At 43.3% G+C, this 20,449-nt stretch overlaps 2 protein-coding genes across 2 annotated transcripts; both read left to right on the top strand.

The window, feature by feature from the left end:
- The first annotated feature begins 765 nt into the window (after nucleotides 1–765).
- Nucleotides 766–20,025, top strand: hsdl2 (hydroxysteroid dehydrogenase like 2). Its single transcript, XM_078161937.1, has 11 exons — nucleotides 766–923; nucleotides 4,986–5,149; nucleotides 5,466–5,564; nucleotides 7,777–7,891; nucleotides 8,273–8,376; nucleotides 8,459–8,557; nucleotides 8,766–8,960; nucleotides 9,149–9,220; nucleotides 19,303–19,452; nucleotides 19,538–19,666; nucleotides 19,794–20,025. Exons 1-11 carry the CDS (start codon nucleotides 907–909, stop codon nucleotides 19,907–19,909), a joined length of 1,260 nt encoding a protein of 419 aa, XP_078018063.1. The 5' UTR covers nucleotides 766–906; the 3' UTR covers nucleotides 19,910–20,025.
- On the top strand, nucleotides 938–4,979 carry LOC144458727 (uncharacterized). The gene has a single exon (XM_078161938.1). It carries the CDS (start codon nucleotides 3,495–3,497, stop codon nucleotides 4,710–4,712), a length of 1,218 nt encoding a protein of 405 aa, XP_078018064.1. The 5' UTR covers nucleotides 938–3,494; the 3' UTR covers nucleotides 4,713–4,979.
- Nucleotides 20,026–20,449: the final 424 nt, after the last annotated feature.

Genomic DNA, 20,449 nt, shown 5'->3' with positions numbered 1-20,449 from the left:
CTCAGATCAGACACAGATGGATCGATAACAAACAATAAAACATTTATTAATTCAGTTATTATAAAGTTCACTGTTTATTTTGTTTGTTTATTATTGTTTATTATCTTTGATCTCTGAAGTCATTTTATTTATTAATTATTATTTTATTGTGTTCATGTGAATGGCATGAAAATAAAAAACAAACAAAACAACAAAAACTATATATTGAAATAATTTTATTGTTTTTAATTGATTCATGTCTTAAAATAATCACAATATGATTCAGTATGACATCACTCACTCATCCAATAACATCATAATTACATTTACATATACAGGGATGTCGTTTGCTGTAAAGCCTCTGAGGTAAATTGTGTTGTGATATTGGGCTTTATAAATAAAATTGATTGATCTATAAATAAATAAATAATAATAATAATAATTAATATGTATGTTGATGTGTGATATTAATGATATTATGAGTCACATTGCTCAGGTGATGAAGGAACACTGTACACACAGTAAATATTAATAAACTCAGGAGTGGAGAATATTCCACAACCCTGCTGAGTGTGCACGGGGCGCGTGCACGTGCCACTAAGTGTGTGTGTGTGTGTGAGAGAGAGAGAGAGAGAGAGAGAGAGAGGGGTCAACGCTTCCCCAGGATCTGTGATGATGAAGAATAAAGCATGACGATGACGATGATAATGATGAAGGTACAGTCCGGTGACACCTTCATCACAACAGTCAAATAAAAGTCGCGAGTCAAACATCTCATTGATCCTCGTGCATCTTTGTCTGCAGACCGGAAGTGGAGTAGTGTAGTTGATCCATAACTTCCTGTTGACTCAAGCGTCTTGAAGTGGGTGAAAGGTGAGGAAGACGACGGGCTGTGACTCTTCATCAGAAGCTTTAACCTCCGACACGATGCTGCGGAACACAGGGTGAGTTCACTGACACGGGGAACTCCGTTCACATATACCGCTCATTTAACACAAGCGCTCGGTACAACACCGAGAAGGACTCCGGGAATCAGACCGGACTTTAGTCCATGTAGAACCCTCAGTCTGGGACAGGATTAACGCCGAACTGAGCAGTGGACAGTTCTCCTTCAGGCACTGTTGCAGTTCCTGCTTCGTCTGTCTTTTGTCCTCTGATGGAGGGAGACACGCTGAAAGTTTAAGACTTTTCCTACAGAGTTTGGTGACAGCGGCGTTTGCTTTCCAGCGCCTCATTATCTAACTGTTCTAACTGAGCGTTTGACTGCTGCTGCAGGCTGAATGATAATGATGTCAGCCGTCGTTTAAGAACAGAGATTCTAGTCCAGTAAAACCGTCTGTATCACGACGGTACCAGCAGGGTGGGGTTGCACCAGTTTGGTGTATCTCTCTACTAAAGTCAGGATTTAGTAATTACTAAACCCTTAGGAATTACTAGCTAGTTTGCAACTAATTGTTTACTAATTTCGGTTGCACCAGACCAGTTTACGCAATCCCGTATCTAGTAGATGCGTAAGTGGTTACTAGCAGTGTTGCCAGATCTCGCGAGGCAAATAAGCAACCAGACCTGTGAAAACAAGCCCAAAACAAGCGACTTTTTCTACGGAGCCCCCCGAGGTTCCGGGGAGAGAAAGATAAATAAACTGTGTGCACGGTTTTACAGTCCGTGGGGACAGATTTTAAACTGTGGGTACAGATGATCAATTTACATCCATGTGGACAGATAAGTAAACTGTGCGCAGTTTTGCAAAACTGTACCCACAGTACACAGTTTATTTATTTTTCTCCCCCCTGAGCTTCAGGACAATGACCACAAGAGGGAGTTAAACCACCTTTTAACATTATTAACATTAGAAAACAGATGGGATATCAAATATAGGCTGATGTACCAAGTACATTATATACACAGTAAACCTCTGATAATTAAAATTTGCACACACAAATAAATATCACCCTGAATTCACAAAGTCTTTATTTATTATTGCTTTTTATGCACTCATCTAACTTTTTTCTTTTAGTTACAGGACTGACGTTTTCCTAACCAGGAAAAAACACATTACCCTGCTCTGCCTCTGATTGGCTAGTACTCGTTGCATAAGGGTCAGAGTCAATTAGAAGCAGGATGCGGGTGGGAAAAACTCTGCTGTCTCCTGTGTGTATGGGGAAAGGGAGGGACAGAGGGAACAGGCAAAGCTAACTATCCTACGTTTAAATAACATATTGAAAATATATGCTTGACAGCTTATTATGGAGCTGGGAACAAGCCCAAATAAGCAACTACGCTTTAGAGACCAAAAAAAACGCTGCTTACAATAAGCGGACTTGGCAACACTGGTTACTAGTCGCATGACGTGACGACAACAACTTGGCTACCCAATCAGCGTGCGGAGCAGAATGTACACAGGAACAGCTGGGCGCAGCCGGGCAAGATAGGCCCAATTCCAATCCGATCCCTTACAGACTCACTGACTTAGAGGTGCGTTCATGTGAAGTGCGTGAGTGTGTGAGGGCTGTCCCATTGTCAAGTCGTCAAGTCAGTCAGTCAGTGAGTGAGCCCTTTATGCCCCCTTACCGTAGGTCAGCATCGATGCAGACTTGAGGTAAGGAAATTACCCACAGTTCATAGCGCTGTGACGTCAAATACAGGGGTTGCCCTCGGAACACCAGAAAAAAATCCCGAAAACACGGTCGGCAGATATGCAAACATTAACGTTATGAAAGGAGAGCGAAAAAACAGATAGATAAACAATGAAACATTACATTAACAAGGATTTAAGATGGTACATAAACACACATGAAGTCAGAGGAATACCAGTGGTTATATTCCACACACAAAGAATATATATGTGTATATATATATATATATATATATATATATATATATATATATATATAAACTGGTACCGACAGTAAATATCAAAGTCATCGTACACATCCAAAGGGTGGTTTCGGTCTCTCAAAACCCTTTTCCTAACGGCAGGTTCTCTGTTTTGTAGAGCAAGCCTCTCTAAACAAGCCATAGTTGCTGTTTTCTTCAGTTGGTTTTGATCCTGTGTCGGCAAACTAGGTAACTAGGTAACAGTTACACAACCCTTAGGGTAGGTGTAAATATTTAGTAAACACTTATTAATTACTAGCTCTACGTGATTCCTAGTAAAATTGGTGCAACCCATTTTAATTTAGTAATGACTAAATCTTGATTTAGTAAACACTTAAACTTTTACTAAGATTAGTAAACACTTAGTGAGAGGTGGTGCAACCGGCTCGTCGAACGGTCATCAACTCTTTTGCGTCACAAACCGCACGATGTTCAGTCATGCTCGGTCTGCTCGGTCTTATTCAACCAAGTCATTTTAAAAGTGACATTTTCCTCTGCAGAGTTCGGTGAGCGATGACGTCACTGTTGGTTTTTCTGCTCTAACATATGAAACAGTTTGTGTGTGTGTGTGTGTGTGTGTGTGTGTGTGTGTGTCAGAGACTTCAGCTCTGCCTTCAGGAAGAAAGAAACTGTTTTAAATGTTCAGCTGGACATCAGAGAAGCAAACAGCCTGCAGACTGTGCAAACACCTCACACAGCAACCATCAACTGACAGCAAACAGGAAAAACGACAGTTTACAGCCTGTGGCTCAGTACGCCTCAAACTCACAGCTCCTCTCACAGCTCCTCTCACAGCTCCTCTCACAGCTCCTCTCACAGTCTCGCTCACAGCCTCGCTCACAGCTCCTCTCACAGCCTCGCTCACAGCTCCGCTCACAGCTCCTCTCACAGCTCCGCTCACAGCCTCGCTCACAGCTCCGCTCACAGCTCCTCTCACAGCCTCGCTCACAGCTCCTCTCACAGCCTCGCTCACAGCTCCGCTCACAGCTCCGCTCACAGCTCCTCTCACAGCTCCGCTCACAGCTCCGCTCACAGCTCCTCTCACAGCTCCGCTCACAGCTCCTCTCACAGCCTCGCTCACAGCTCCGCTCACAGCTCCGCTCACAGCTCCTCTCACAGCCTCGCTCACAGCCTCGCTCACAGCTCCTCTCACAGCCTCGCTCACAGCTCTCACAGCTCCTCTCACAGCCTCGCTCACAGCTCCGCTCACAGCTCCTCTCACAGCTCTGCTCACAGCTCCGCTCACAGCTCCTCTCACAGCTCCTCTCACAGCTCCGCTCACAGCTCCTCTCACAGCTCCGCTCACAGCTCCTCTCACAGCTCCGCTCACAGCTCCTCTCACAGCTCCTCTCACAGCTCCTCTCACAGCTCCGCTCACAGCTCCTCTCACAGCTCCTCTCACAGCTCCGCTCACAGCTCTCACAGCTCCTCTCACAGCTCCGCTCACAGCTCCGCTCACAGCTCCTCTCACAGCCTCGCTCACAGCTCCGCTCACAGCTCCGCTCACAGCTCCTCTCACAGCTCCTCTCACAGCTCCGCTCACAGCTCTCACAGCTCCTCTCACAGCTCCGCTCACAGCTCCTCTCACAGCTCCGCTCACAGCTCCTCTCACAGCCTCGCTCACAGCTCCTCTCACAGCTCCTCTCACAGCTCCGCTCACAGCTCCTCTCACAGCCTCGCTCACAGCTCCTCTCACAGCTCCTCTCACAGCCTCGCTCACAGCGGGGAAAAGCCTCAGGGAGTCAAACATTAACTGTCAAACACTCATCACGACGACACTGCAAATAAACTCTTATTTTCTTATTATTTTAAAAAGAAAGAATTTTCATGTTCTCATGAGACTACGTCACATGTAGTCATGTCATCTTCGTCTCACCTTCATCGTCAGGTTTCACCATCTGTCAGCGCAAAAATCTGCGACATGTTTTTGTATTAATAAAGTTTATATGTTGTTCTTTAATCATGATCAGTCGAATTGATCGTAAATCATTTGTAAAGGAGATGAATAAATGAAGAGATGTGGGAGAGCTGGCGGCCGGCCTGCACGTTGAACATGTCTCTGTTCAGACACACCATAATCTGTCTGCCACTGCACAACAGCAAAGACCCACGTCTTCTTTCTGTTACAGGAAGTTAGCCGGCTGCACGCTCTTCATCACCGGAGCGAGCCGAGGGATCGGTAAAGCCATCGCTCTGAAGGCCGCCAGAGACGGTGCCAACATCATCATCGCTGCCAAGACTGCCGAACCCCACCCCAAACTCCCCGGAACCATCTACACCGCTGCTCAGGAGGGTGAGGAGCTAACAGGCTAGCAGCTAGTGTTAGCTCCACCCCCTATCCATATATGGTCACTCCTGGCTCCACAAACCAATATGGTGACAGCTGAGGTGCTGAAATTGAGGCTTTAAAACACCCACAAACTGATGTGTCACGTCACTATGGTTACGTGATGGTGTCTTTTTTTTTTACAGGCTTTGTTCCAAACGTCGGGGCAGCATCATGCCAGTGTTGTTAGGTTCTGTATAAAGAAGCAACAGCGGCGTGATGAAAGGTCGTGGTTGCATCCCTGTCATGTTCTCACGTGCTCTGTGTGTGTTTCTTGTTTCAGTGGAGGCAGCAGGAGGGAAAGCGTTGGCTTGTGTCGTCGACATCCGTGATGAGAAGCAGGTCGACGAGGCTGTTCAGAAAGCTGTCGACAAGTTTGGAGGTATGACGACATTTTTTACAGTGTTGAATAAAAACATCAGAGATGACCTGGGCAGACAGCAAAACTCCACAACAGGAAATGAGACAAATTAAAGATCAACGACTTTAATGCTTTAAAAACGGCGTACCGTAGACGGCCACAGGAGGTTGCTGTTTTCATCATCCTGTTTAAATCTAAAACAAAAACACACAACGTTTATTGTTATATATATATATATATATATATATATATATATGTATGTATATATATGTATATATGTATATATATATATATATATATATATATATATGTATATATATATATATATATATATATATATATATATATATATATATATATATATATATACATATATATGTATATATATATATATATATATATATGTATATATATATATATATATATATATGTATATATATATGTGTGTGTATATACAGTACAGGCCAAAAGTTTGGACACACCTTCTCATTCAACGCGTTTTCTTTATTTTCATGACTATTTACATTGTAGATTCTCACTGAAGGCATCAAAACTATGAATGAACACATGTGGAGTTATGTACTTAACAAAAAAAGGTGAAATAACTGAAAACATGTTTTATATTCTAGTTTCTTCAAAATAGCCACCCTTTGCTCTGATTACTGCTTTGCACACTCTTGGCATTCTCTCCATGAGCTTCAAGAGGTAGTCACCTGAAATGGTTTTCCAACAGTCTTGAAGGAGTTCCCAGAGGTGTTTAGCACTTGTTGGCCCCTTTGCCTTCACTCTGCGGTCCAGCTCACCCCAAACCATCTGGATTGGGTTCAGGTCCGGTGACTGTGGAGGCCAGGTCATCTGCCGCAGCACTCCATCACTCTCCTTCTTGGTCAAATAGCCCTTACACAGCCTGGAGGTGTGTTTGGGGTCATTGTCCTGTTGAAAAATAAATGATCGTCCAACTAAACGCAAACCGGATGGGATGGCATGTCGCTGCAGGATGCTGTGGTAGCCATGCTGGTTCAGTGTGCCTTCAATTTTGAATAAATCCCCAACAGTGTCACCAGCAAAACACCCCCACACCATCACACCTCCTCCTCCATGCTTCACAGTGGGAACCAGGCATGTGGAATCCATCCGTTCACCTTTTCTGCGTCTCACAAAGACACGGCGGTTGGAACCAAAGATCTCAAATTTGGACTCATCAGACCAAAGCACAGATTTCCACTGGTCTAATGTCCATTCCTTGTGTTTCTTGGCCCAAACAAATCTCTTCTGCTTGTTGCCTCTCCTTAGCAGTGGTTTCCTAGCAGCTATTTGACCATGAAGGCCTGATTGGCGCAGTCTCCTCTTAACAGTTGTTCTAGAGATGGGTCTGCTGCTAGAACTCTGTGTGGCATTCATCTGGTCTCTGATCTGAGCTGCTGTTAACTTGCCATTTCTGAGGCTGGTGACTCGGATGAACTTATCCTCAGAAGCAGAGGTGACTCTTGGTCTTCCTTTCCTGGGTCGGTCCTCATGTGTGCCAGTTTGGTTGTAGCGCTTGATGGTTTTTGCGACTCCACTTGGGGACACATTTAAAGTTTTTGCAATTTTCCGGACTGACTGACCTTCATTTCTTAAAGTAATGATGGCCACTGGTTTTTCTTTAGTTAGCTGATTGGTTCTTGCCATAATATGAATTTTAACAGTTGTCCAATAGGGCTGTCGGCTGTGTATTAACCTGACTTCTGCACAACACAACTGATGGTCCCAACCCCATTGATAAAGCAAGAAATTCCACTAATTAACCCTGATAAGGCACACCTGTGAAGTGGAAACCATTTCAGGTGACTACCTCTTGAAGCTCATGGAGAGAATGCCAAGAGTGTGCAAAGCAGTAATCAGAGCAAAGGGTGGCTATTTTGAAGAAACTAGAATATAAAACATGTTTTCAGTTATTTCACCTTTTTTTGTTAAGTACATAACTCCACATGTGTTCATTCATAGTTTTGATGCCTTCAGTGAGAATCTACAATGTAAATAGTCATGAAAATAAAGAAAACGCATTGAATGAGAAGGTGTGTCCAAACTTTTGGCCTGTACTGTGTGTATATATATATATATATATATATATATATATATATATATATATATATATATATATTATAAAGAAACTTGTGTGTCAGCATGTGTGTGGTGCCGCTCAGTCTGAGCCTGACGCTGTGTCATCACTATGCTCGTGTCTGATTGGCAGGAATCGACATCCTGGTGAACAACGCCAGCGCCATCAGTCTGACAGGAACTCTGGAGACGCCCATGAAGAAGGTCGACCTGATGCTGGGAATCAACCTGAGAGGGACTTACCTGACGTACTGAACACACACACACACACACACACACACACACACACACACTGATTTCTAGCTGCAGTTATTGATCTTAACTTACAGGTGACAGGTTACTGCCAACGAGCTTCACTTAACTTCAGTTAACAAGTCTCAATAAACGTGCAGTTGTTACCTAGCTGTGTCTGCAAGTGGCTCTTCATAAGGTGTTGATGTGTGTTGCTAACATGATTTTATTAATGAGCCGCAGTGTTTAATGTTAGTCAACAACAAGTTCCTTAGAAATAAACATGCCGCGGTATCTGAACTTTTATTAATGCGCTCAGTTAACAAGATCAGTTAATGAGCTTCAGTTAACGAACATCAGTTAATGAGCTTCAGTTAACGAACATCTGTATGTTTCAGGTCTAAGCTGGTCATCCCTCACCTGCTGAAGAGTCAAAATCCTCACATCCTGAACCTGTCGCCTCCGCTCAACCTCAACCCCGTCTGGTTCAAGAACCACACAGGTTACCATAGCAACTGACCAGCCAACATCCCATCATAGACCTGTGCAGAAATAACTCTTCTCTTTTTTGTTTTGGTGTTCAGCGTACACCATGGCGAAGTATGGCATGTCCATGTGCGTCCTGGGAATGGCTGAAGAGTTCAGAGGTCAAATTGCTGTCAACGCCCTTTGGCCTAAAACCGGTCAGTGGCTAAATGTTAGCATGCTAACAGACTCCTCAAAGACTCTTATAGTAAATTAGCATGCTAACAAACTCCTCGTAGTAAATTAGCGTGCTAACAGGCTCATAGTAAATTAGCATGCTGACAGATTCCTCATAGACTCTTATAGTAAACTAGCATGCTAACAGATGATGCTAACCCTGCTCTGACCTGTGTGTTGTTGCCGTAGCGATCCAGACAGCAGCTATGGACATGTTGGGTGGAGAGGGCATCAGTAAACAGTGTCGCACAGCTGACATCATGGCGGACGCCGCCTACGCCATCCTGTCCTGTTCAAAGGACTACACGGGTCACTTCGTAGTGGACGAGGACATCCTGAAGGAACAGGGAGTCAAAGACTTCGATCAGTACGCCGTCCTGCCAGGTGACACATGCTAACTAAGCTATGCCTTTATTGTCAGTACTAAAACGAAATTACACTGCGATGAGCCCCCTGTAATTTCCTTGTAGTACTTACACGATGACAATAAAGGCATATTCTATTCTAACGCTGACCTCGCATTTCCACTTGCTGTCATATGGTACTGACGGTGGTCTCTGATTGGTCGACAGGTCACCCCCTGCTGCCAGACTTCTTTCTGGACGAAGCACCGGAGGCGCTGGCCAAACAGATGGAGCAACACGGTAAATACTACAGACACTACAAATACTGTAAATACTACTGCCAGCGCTGCAGCCGATACTACAAATACTGTGAATACTACTGCCACGACAAATACTGTGAATACTACTGCCAGCATTGCAGCCGATACTACAAATACTGTGAATACTACTGCCAGCACTGCAGCCGATACTACAAATACTGTGAATACTACTGCCACGACAAATACTGTAAATACTACTGCCAGCACTGCAGCCGATACTACAAATACTGTGAATACTACTGCCAGCGCTGCAGCCGATACTACAAATACTGTAAATACTATTGCCAGCGCTGCAGCCGATACTACAAATACTGTAAATACTACTGCCACGACAAATACTGTGAATACTACTGCCAGTGCTGCAGCTGATACTACAAATACTGTAAATACTACTGCCAGCGCTGCAGCCGATACTACAAATACTGTAAATACTACTGCCACGACAAATACTGTGAATACTACTGCCAGCGCTGCAGCCGATACTACAAATACTGTAAATACTACTGCCAACGCTGCAGCCGATACTACAAATACTCTAAATACTACTGCCACGACAAATACTGTGAATACTACTGCCAGCGCTGCAGCCGATACTACAAATACTGTAAATACTACTGCCAGCGCTGCAGCCGATACTACAAATACTGTGAATACTACTGCCACGACAAATACTGTGAATACTACTGCCAGCACTGCAGCCGATACTACAAATACTGTAAATACTACTGCCAGCGCTGCAGCCGATACTACAAATACTGTAAATACTACTGCCAGCACTGCAGCCGATACTACAGATACTGTAAATACTACTGCCAGCGCTGCAGCCGATACTACAGATACTGTAAATACTACTGCCAGCGCTGCAGCCGATACTACAAATACTGTAAATACTACTGCCACGACAAATACTGTGAATACTGCTGCCAGCGCTGCAGCCGATACTACAAATACTGTAAATACTACTGCCAGCGCTGCAGCCGATACTACAAATACTGTAAATACTACTGCCAGCACTGCAGCCGGTACTACAAATACTGTGAATACTACTGCCACAACAAATACTGTGAATACTACTGCCAGCACTGCAGCTGATACTACAAATACTGTAAATACTACTGCCAGCGCTGCAGCCGATACTACAAATACTGTAAATACTACTGCCAGCGCTGCAGCCGATACTACAAATACTGTGAATACTACTGCCACGACAAATACTGTGAATACTACTGCCAGCGCTGCAGCCGATACTACAAATACTGTGAATACTACTGCCACGACAAATACTGTGAATACTACTGCCAGCGCTGCAGCCGATACTACAAATACTGTAAATACTACTGCCAGCGCTGCAGCTGATACTACAAATACTGTGAATACTACTGCCAGCGCTGCAGCCGATACTACAAATACTGTAAATACTACTGCCAGCGCTGCAGCCGATACTACAAATACTATGAATACTACTGCCAGCGCTGCAGCCGATATTACAAATACTGTAAATACGACTGCCACGACAAATACTGTGAATACTACTGCCAGCGCTGCAGCTGATACTACAAATGCTGTAAATACTACTGCCAGCGCTGCAGCCGATACTACAAATACTGTGAATACTGCTGCCAGCGCTGCAGCCAATACTACAAATACTGTAAATACTACTGCCAGCGCTGCAGCCGATACTACAAATACTGTGAATACTACTGCCAGCGCTGCAGCCGATACTACAAATACTGTGAATACTACTGCCACGACAAATACTGTGAATACTACTGCCAGCACTGCAGCCGATACTACAAATACTGTGAATACTACTGCCACGACAAATACTGTAAATACTACTGCCAGCACTGCAGCCGATACTACAAATACTGTGAATACTACTGCCACGACAAATACTGTGAATACTACTGCCAGCACTGCAGCCGATACTACAAATACTGTGAATACTACTGCCACGACAAATACTGTGAATACTACTGCCAGCACTGCAGCCGATACTACAAATACTGTGAATACTACTGCCACGACAAATACTGTGAATACTACTGCCAGCACTGCAGCCGATACTACAAATACTGTGAATACTACTGCCACGACAAATACTGTGAATACTACTGCCAGCACTGCAGCCGATACTACAAATACTGTGAATACTACTGCCAGCACTGCAGCCGATACTACAAATACTGTGAATACTACTGCCACGACAAATACTGTAAATACTACTGCCAGCACTGCAGCCGATACTACAAATACTGTGAATACTACTGCCAGCGCTGCAGCCGATACTACAAATACTGTAAATACTACTGCCACGACAAATACTGTGAATACTACTGCCAGCACTGCAGCCGATACTACAAATACTGTAAATACTACTGCCAGCGCTGCAGCCGATACTACAAATACTGTAAATACTACTGCCAGCGCTGCAGCCGATACTACAAATACTGTAAATACTACTGCCATGACAAATACTGTAAATACTACTGCCAGCGCTACAGCCGATACTACAAATACTGTAAATACTACTGCCAGCGCTGCAGCCAATACTACAAATACTGTAAATACTACTGCCAGCGCTGCAGCCGATACTACAAATACTGTAAATACTACTGCCAGCGCTGCAGCCGATACTACAAATACTGTGAATACTACTGCCACGACAAATACTGTAAATACTACTGCCAGCACTGCAGCCGATACTACAAATACTGTAAATACTACTGCCAGCGCTGCAGCCGATACTACAAATACTGTGAATACTACTGCCACGACAAATACTGTGAATACTACTGCCAGCGCTGCAGCCGATACTACAAATACTGTAAATACTACTGCCAGCGCTGCAGCTGATACTACAAATACTGTGAATACTACTGCCAGCGCTGCAGCCGATACTACAAATACTGTAAATACTACTGCCAGCGCTGCAGCCGATACTACAAATACTATGAATACTACTGCCAGCGCTGCAGCCGATATTACAAATACTGTAAATACTACTGCCACGACAAATACTGTGAATACTACTGCCAGCGCTGCAGCTGATACTACAAATGCTGTAAATACTACTGCCAGCGCTGCAGCCGATACTACAAATACTGTGAATACTGCTGCCAGCGCTGCAGCCAATACTACAAATACTGTAAATACTTCTGCCAGCGCTGCAGCCGATACTACAAATACTGTGAATACTACTGCCAGCGCTGCAGCCGATACTACAAATACTGTGAATACTACTGCCACGACAAATACTGTGAATACTACTGCCAGCACTGCAGCCGATACTACAAATACTGTGAATACTACTGCCACGACAAATACTGTAAATACTACTGCCAGCACTGCAGCCGATACTACAAATACTGTGAATACTACTGCCACGACAAATACTGTGAATACTACTGCCAGCACTGCAGCCGATACTACAAATACTGTGAATACTACTGCCACGACAAATACTGTGAATACTACTGCCAGCACTGCAGCCGATACTACAAATACTGTGAATACTACTGCCACGACAAATACTGTGAATACTACTGCCAGCACTGCAGCCGATACTACAAATACTGTGAATACTACTGCCAGCACTGCAGCCGATACTACAAATACTGTGAATACTACTGCCACGACAAATACTGTAAATACTACTGCCAGCACTGCAGCCGATACTACAAATACTGTGAATACTACTGCCAGCGCTGCAGCCGATACTACAAATACTGTAAATACTACTGCCACGACAAATACTGTGAATACTACTGCCAGCACTGCAGCCGATACTACAAATACTGTAAATACTACTGCCAGCGCTGCAGCCGATACTACAAATACTGTAAATACTACTGCCAGCGCTGCAGCCGATACTACAAATACTGTAAATACTACTGCCATGACAAATACTGTAAATACTACTGCCAGCGCTACAGCCGATACTACAAATACTGTAAATACTACTGCCAGCGCTGCAGCCAATACTACAAATACTGTAAATACTACTGCCAGCGCTGCAGCCGATACTACAAATACTGTAAATACTACTGCCAGCGCTGCAGCTGATACTACAAATACTGTGAATACTACTGCCACGACAAATACTGTAAATACTACTGCCAGCACTGCAGCCGATACTACAAATACTGTAAATACTACTGCCAGCGCTGCAGCCGATACTACAAATACTGTGAATACTACTGCCACGACAAATACTGTGAATACTACTGCCAGCGCTGCAGCTGATACTACAAATACTGTAAATACTACTGCCATGACAAATACTGTGAATACTACTGCCAGCGCTGCAGCTGATACTACAAATACTGTAAATGCTACTGCCAGCGCTGCAGCCGATACTACAAATACTCTAAATACTACTGCCACAACAAATACTGTGAATACTACTGCCAGCGCTGCAGCTGATACTACAAATACTGTAAATACTACTGCCAGCGCTGCAGCCGATACTACAAATACTGTAAATACTACTGCCACGACAAATACTGTGAATACTACTGCCAGCGCTGCAGCCGATACTACAAATACTGTAAATACTACTGCCAACGCTGCAGCCGATACTACAAATACTGTAAATACTACTGCCAGCGCTGCAGCCGATACTACAAATACTGTGAATACTACTGCCACGACAAATACTGTGAATACTACTGCCAGCGCTGCAGCCGATACTACAAATACTGTAAATACTACTGCCAGCGCTGCAGCCGATACTACAAATACTGTGAATACTACTGCCAGTGCTGCAGCCGATACTACAAATACTGTGAATACTACTGCCACGACAAATACTGTGAATACTACTGCCAGCGCTGCAGCCGATACTACAAATACTGTGAATACTACTGCCACGACAAATACTGTAAATACTACTGCCAGCACTGCAGCCGATACTACAAATACTGTAAATACTACTGCCACGACAAATACTGTAAATACTACTGCCAGCACTGCAGCCGATACTACAAATACTGTGAATACTACTGCCACTACAAATACTGTGAATACTACTGCCATGACAAATACTGTAAATACTACTGCCAGCACTGCAGCCGATACTACAAATACTGTGAATACTACTGCCACGACAAATACTGTAAATACTACTGCCAGCACTGCAGCCGATACTACAAATACTGTGAATACTACTGCCACGACAAATACTGTGAATACTACTGCCACGACAAATACTGTAAATACTACTGCCAGCACTGCAGCCGATACTACAAATACTGTGAATACTACTGCCACTACAAATACTGTAAATACTACTGCCATGACAAATACTGTAAATACTACTGCCAGCACTGCAGCCGATACTACAAATACTGTAAATACTACTGCCACGACAAATACTGTAAATACTACTGCCAGCACTGCAGCCGATACTACAAATACTGTGAATACTACTGCCAGCACTGCAGCCGATACTACAAATACTGTGAATACTACTGCCACTACAAATACTGTAAATACTACTACCATGACAAATACTGTAAATACTACTGCCAGCACTGCAGCCGATACTACAAATACTGTGAATACTACTGCCACTGCAAATACTGTAAATACTACTGCCATGACAAATACTGTAAATACTACTGCCAGCACTGCAGCCGATACTACAAATACTGTAAATACTACTGCCACGACAAATACTGTAAATACTACTGCCAGCACCGCAGCTGATACTACAAATACTGTAAATACTACTGCCAGCACTGCAGCCGATACTACAAATACTGTAAATACTATTGCCAGCGCTGCAGCCGATACTACAAATACTGTAAATACTACTGCCACGACAAATACTGTAAATACTACTGCCAGCACTGCAGTCGATACTACAAATACTGTGAATACTACTGCCACGACAAATACTGTAAATACTACTGCCAGCACCGCAGCTGATACTACAAATACTATAAATACTACTGCCAGCACCGCAGCTGATACTACAAATACTGTAAATACTACTGCCAGCACTGCAGCCGATACTACAAATATTGTAAATACTACTGCCACGACAAATACTGTAAATACTACTGCCACGACAAATACTGTGAATACTACTGCCAGCACTGCAGCCGATACTACAAATACTGTGAATACTACTGCCACTACAAATACTGTAAATACTACTGCCATGACAAATACTGTAAATACTACTGCCAGCACTGCAGCCGATACTACAAATACTGTGAATACTACTGCCACTAGAAATACTGTAAATACTACTGCCATGACAAATACTGTAAATACTACTGCCAGCACTGCAGCCAATACTACAAATACTGTGAATACTACTGCCATTACAAATACTGTAAATACTACTGCCAGCACTGCAGCCGATACTACAAATACTGTAAATACTACTGCCACGACAAATACTGTAAATACTACTGCCAGCACCGCAGCCGATACTACAAATACTGTGAATACTCCTGCCAGCACTGCAGCCGATACTACAAATACTGTAAATACTACTTCCACAACAAATACTGTAAATACTACTGCCAGCACTGCAGCCGATTCTACAAATACTGTGAATACTACTGCCAGCACTGCAGTCGATACTACAAATACTGTGAATACTACTGCCACTACAAATACTGTAAATACTACTGCCATGACAAATACTGTAAATACTACTACCAGCACTGCAGCCGATACTACAAATACTGTGAATACTACTGCCACTACAAATACTGTAAATACTACTGCCATTACAAATACTGTAAATACTACTGCCAGCACTGCAGCCGATACTACAAATACTGTGAATACTACTGCCACTACAAATACTGTAAATACTAGTGCCATTACAAATACTGTGAATACTACTGCCAGCACTGCAGCCGATACTACAAATACTGTGAATACTACTGCCACGACAAATACTGTAAATACTACTGCCAGCACCGCAGCCGATACTACAAATACTGTGAATACTACTGCCAGCACTGCAGCCGATACTACAAATACTGTAAATACTACTGCCAGCGCCGCAGCTGATACTACAAATACTGTGAATACTACTGCCAGCGCCGCAGCCGATACTACAAATACTGTAAATACTACTGCCAGCGCCGCAGCCGATACTATAAATACTGTGAATACTACTGCCACGACAAATACTGTGAATACTACTGCCAGCGCTGCAGCCGATACTACAAATACTGTAAATACTACTGCCAGCACTGCAGCCGATACTACAAATACTGTGAATACTACTGCCAGTGCTGCAGCCGATACTACAAATACTGTGAATACTACTGCCACGACAAATACTGTGAATACTACTGCCAGCGCTGCAGCCGATACTACAAATACTGTGAATACTACTGCCACGACAAATACTGTAAATACTACTGCCAGCACTGCAGCCGATACTACAAATACTGTAAATACTACTGCCACGACAAATACTGTAAATACTACTGCCAGCACTGCAGCCGATACTACAAATACTGTGAATACTACTGCCACTACAAATACTGTGAATACTACTGCCATGACAAATACTGTAAATACTACTGCCAGCACTGCAGCCGATACTACAAATACTGTGAATACTACTGCCACGACAAATACTGTAAATACTACTGCCAGCACTGCAGCCGATACTACAAATACTGTGAATACTACTGCCACGACAAATACTGTGAATACTACTGCCACGACAAATACTGTAAATACTACTGCCAGCACTGCAGCCGATACTACAAATACTGTGAATACTACTGCCACTACAAATACTGTAAATACTACTGCCATGACAAATACTGTAAATACTACTGCCAGCACTGCAGCCGATACTACAAATACTGTGAATACTACTGCCACGACAAATACTGTAAATACTACTGCCAGCACTGCAGCCGATACTACAAATACTGTGAATACTACTGCCACTGCAAATACTGTAAATACTACTGCCATGACAAATACTGTAAATACTACTGCCAGCACTGCAGCCGATACTACAAATACTGTAAATACTACTGCCACGACAAATACTGTAAATACTACTGCCAGCACCGCAGCTGATACTACAAATACTGTAAATACTACTGCCAGCACTGCAGCCGATACTACAAATACTGTAAATACTACTGCCAGCGCTGCAGCCGATACTACAAATACTGTAAATACTACTGCCACGACAAATACTGTAAATACTACTGCCAGCACTGCAGCCGATACTACAAATACTGTGAATACTACTGCCACGACAAATACTGTAAATACTACTGCCAGCACCGCAGCTGATACTACAAATACTGTAAATACTACTGCCAGCACCGCAGCTGATACTACAAATACTGTAAATACTACTGCCAGCACTGCAGCCGATACTACAAATACTGTAAATACTACTGCCACGACAAATACTGTAAATACTACTGCCACGACAAATACTGTGAATACTACTGCCAGCACTGCAGCCGATACTACAAATACTGTGAATACTACTGCCACTACAAATACTGTAAATACTACTGCCATGACAAATACTGTAAATACTACTGCCAGCACTGCAGCCGATACTACAAATACTGTGAATACTACTGCCACTAGAAATACTGTAAATACTACTGCCATGACAAATACTGTAAATACTACTGCCAGCACTGCAGCCGATACTACAAATACTGTGAATACTACTGCCATTACAAATACTGTAAATACTACTGCCAGCACTGCAGCCGATACTACAAATACTGTAAATACTACTGCCACGACAAATACTGTAAATACTACTGCCAGCACCGCAGCCGATACTACAAATACTGTGAATACTCCTGCCAGCACTGCAGCCGATACTACAAATACTGTAAATACTACTGCCACGACAAATACTGTAAATACTACTGCCAGCACTGCAGCCGATTCTACAAATACTGTGAATACTACTGCCAGCATTGCAGTCGATACTACAAATACTGTGAATACTACTGCCACTACAAATACTGTAAATACTACTGCCATGACAAATACTGTAAATACTACTACCAGCACTGCAGCCGATACTACAAATACTGTGAATACTACTGCCACTACAAATACTGTAAATACTACTGCCATTACAAATACTGTAAATACTACTGCCAGCACTGCAGCCGATACTACAAATACTGTGAATACTACTGCCACTACAAATACTGTAAATACTAGTGCCATTACAAATACTGTGAATACTACTGCCAGTACTGCAGCTGATACTACAAATACTGTGAATACTACTGCCACGACAAATACTGTAAATACTACTGCCAGCACCGCAGCCGATACTACAAATACTGTGAATACTACTGCCAGCACTGCAGCCGATACTACAAATACTGTAAATACTACTGCCAGCGCCGCAGCTGATACTACAAATACTGTGAATACTACTGCCAGCGCCGCAGCCGATACTACAAATACTGTAAATACTACTGCCAGCGCCGCAGCCGATACTATAAATACTGTGAATACTACTGCCACGACAAATACTGTGAATACTACTGCCAGCGCCGCAGCCGATACTACAAATACTGTAAATACTACTGCCAGCGCCGCAGCCGATACTACAAATACTGTGAATACTACTGCCAGCGCCGCAGCCGATACTACAAATACTGTAAATACTACTGCCAGCTCCGCAGCCGATACTACAAATACTGTAAATACTACTGCCATGACAAATACTGTAAATACTACTGCCAGCGCCGCAGCCGATACTATAAATACTGTGAATACTACTGCCAGCGCTGCAGCCGATACTACAAATACTGTGAATACTACTGCCATTACAAATACTGTAAATACTACTGCCAGCGCTGCAGCCGATACTACAAATACTGTGAATACTACTGCCAGCACTAATGTTGTGTTTTCATACTGTTAGTGTACTGTTGCCATCAGTACTAAAACAAATTGAAACTGTTATCCATAACTTTGAACGACCAATCACAGCATAGAATAATGTTATAAAATATATTGTATGATTTACAAAATACCTCATGAATTGACCTGGTTTTGTTTCCTTGTTGTCAGGGGCGACCCCAGCCTTCAAACCACCATCATCATCGTCAGCCACACCTCCCTCCGGTGGACCAATAGAAAGCACGTTTGATGTGATCAGAGGAATCATTAACGAAGATGTTGTCAAGTCAACGCAGGGCATTTATCAGTTTGACCTGTCAGGTAACAATCTGTCAGAAGGAGAATGTCCATATAAGGAGATCCGGTGGGCGTGTCATTAACCTGAAAGTGTTTATGTCCATATAAGGAGATCACTCGGGCGTTTGGTTCCTGGACTTGAAGAGCGGCCCTGGCAGCGCTGGTCAGGGCCAACCGCCCGTCAAAGCTGACGTCATCATGACGATGGACTCCAATGACTTCACTAAGATGTTTGCAGGTGAGCTGTCACCACAGTAATGCTGAGAATGACACATGATGCTGTAACCGTAGCGATGGTCTCAGTGGGACCCTGCGTCATTGTTGTTTCCATGGTAACGGTTGTGTTTTCCTGCTTGTTGTTTCAGGGAAGCTGAAGCCCACGCTGGCCTTCATGGCGGGGAAACTGCGGATCAAAGGTGACATGACGCTTGCCATGAAACTGGAGAAACTCATGAGCCGCATGAACAAGGCCAAACTGTGAGACTGAAGCCCCGCCCCGGCCCCTGTCAGGCCCCGCCTCCTGTTTGAAGCTGTACATGTTGCCTTACTAATGAAAGAATAGTAATATGTGTTAATAAAATCCACCTTGATAATAAAGTGACGGCTGCGTCTTTCATCATAACGTCCTCACAAGTGCTGTACGTCAACTGTTTGGGCCGAAACACACGGGGACCAAACAAAAACATTCATGATGTTTTATGTGTGTGTGTGTGTGTGTGTGTGTGTGTGTGTGTGTTACAACTTGTGACACTGTGTCTGTAGATATCATCAGATAAATCATTGACAATATAATGACCAAGATGTTTTATCTCATCACACACTTTCAGAGCAACACCAGATAAAAAGTTCAGGAAATACTCATTTTCCAACAATCGTCATGTTGCTCTTTTATTATTAATTATTATTTTATTATATCGTTATATTTTAACATCTGCACCACAGTTGGAACAAATCTTCATCAGCTGTTGTAGGTCATCACTATATGGGCAGAAGAAATCATCTGCGTACATAAGATGATTTA

Source organism: Epinephelus lanceolatus, chromosome 19 (assembly GCF_041903045.1).
Source record: "Epinephelus lanceolatus isolate andai-2023 chromosome 19, ASM4190304v1, whole genome shotgun sequence".
Classification (NCBI taxonomy): domain Eukaryota; kingdom Metazoa; phylum Chordata; class Actinopteri; order Perciformes; family Serranidae; genus Epinephelus; species Epinephelus lanceolatus.
The sequence above is the reverse complement of the archived record's forward strand: the minus strand, read 5'-3'. Positions and strand labels throughout refer to the sequence as shown.

Bases quoted from the DNA above. Each gene is read 5' to 3' on its own strand.
- LOC144458727 (XM_078161938.1), top strand. From the start codon at position 3,495: ATGTTCAGCTGGACATCAGAGAAGCAAACAGCCTGCAGACTGTGCAAA.
- hsdl2 (XM_078161937.1), top strand. The intron at 8,377-8,458 runs GTTACCATAGCA...TTTGGTGTTCAG, and splicing joins CTGGTTCAAGAACCACACAG to CGTACACCATGGCGAAGTAT. The intron at 8,961-9,148 runs GTGACACATGCT...ATTGGTCGACAG, and splicing joins TCAGTACGCCGTCCTGCCAG to GTCACCCCCTGCTGCCAGAC.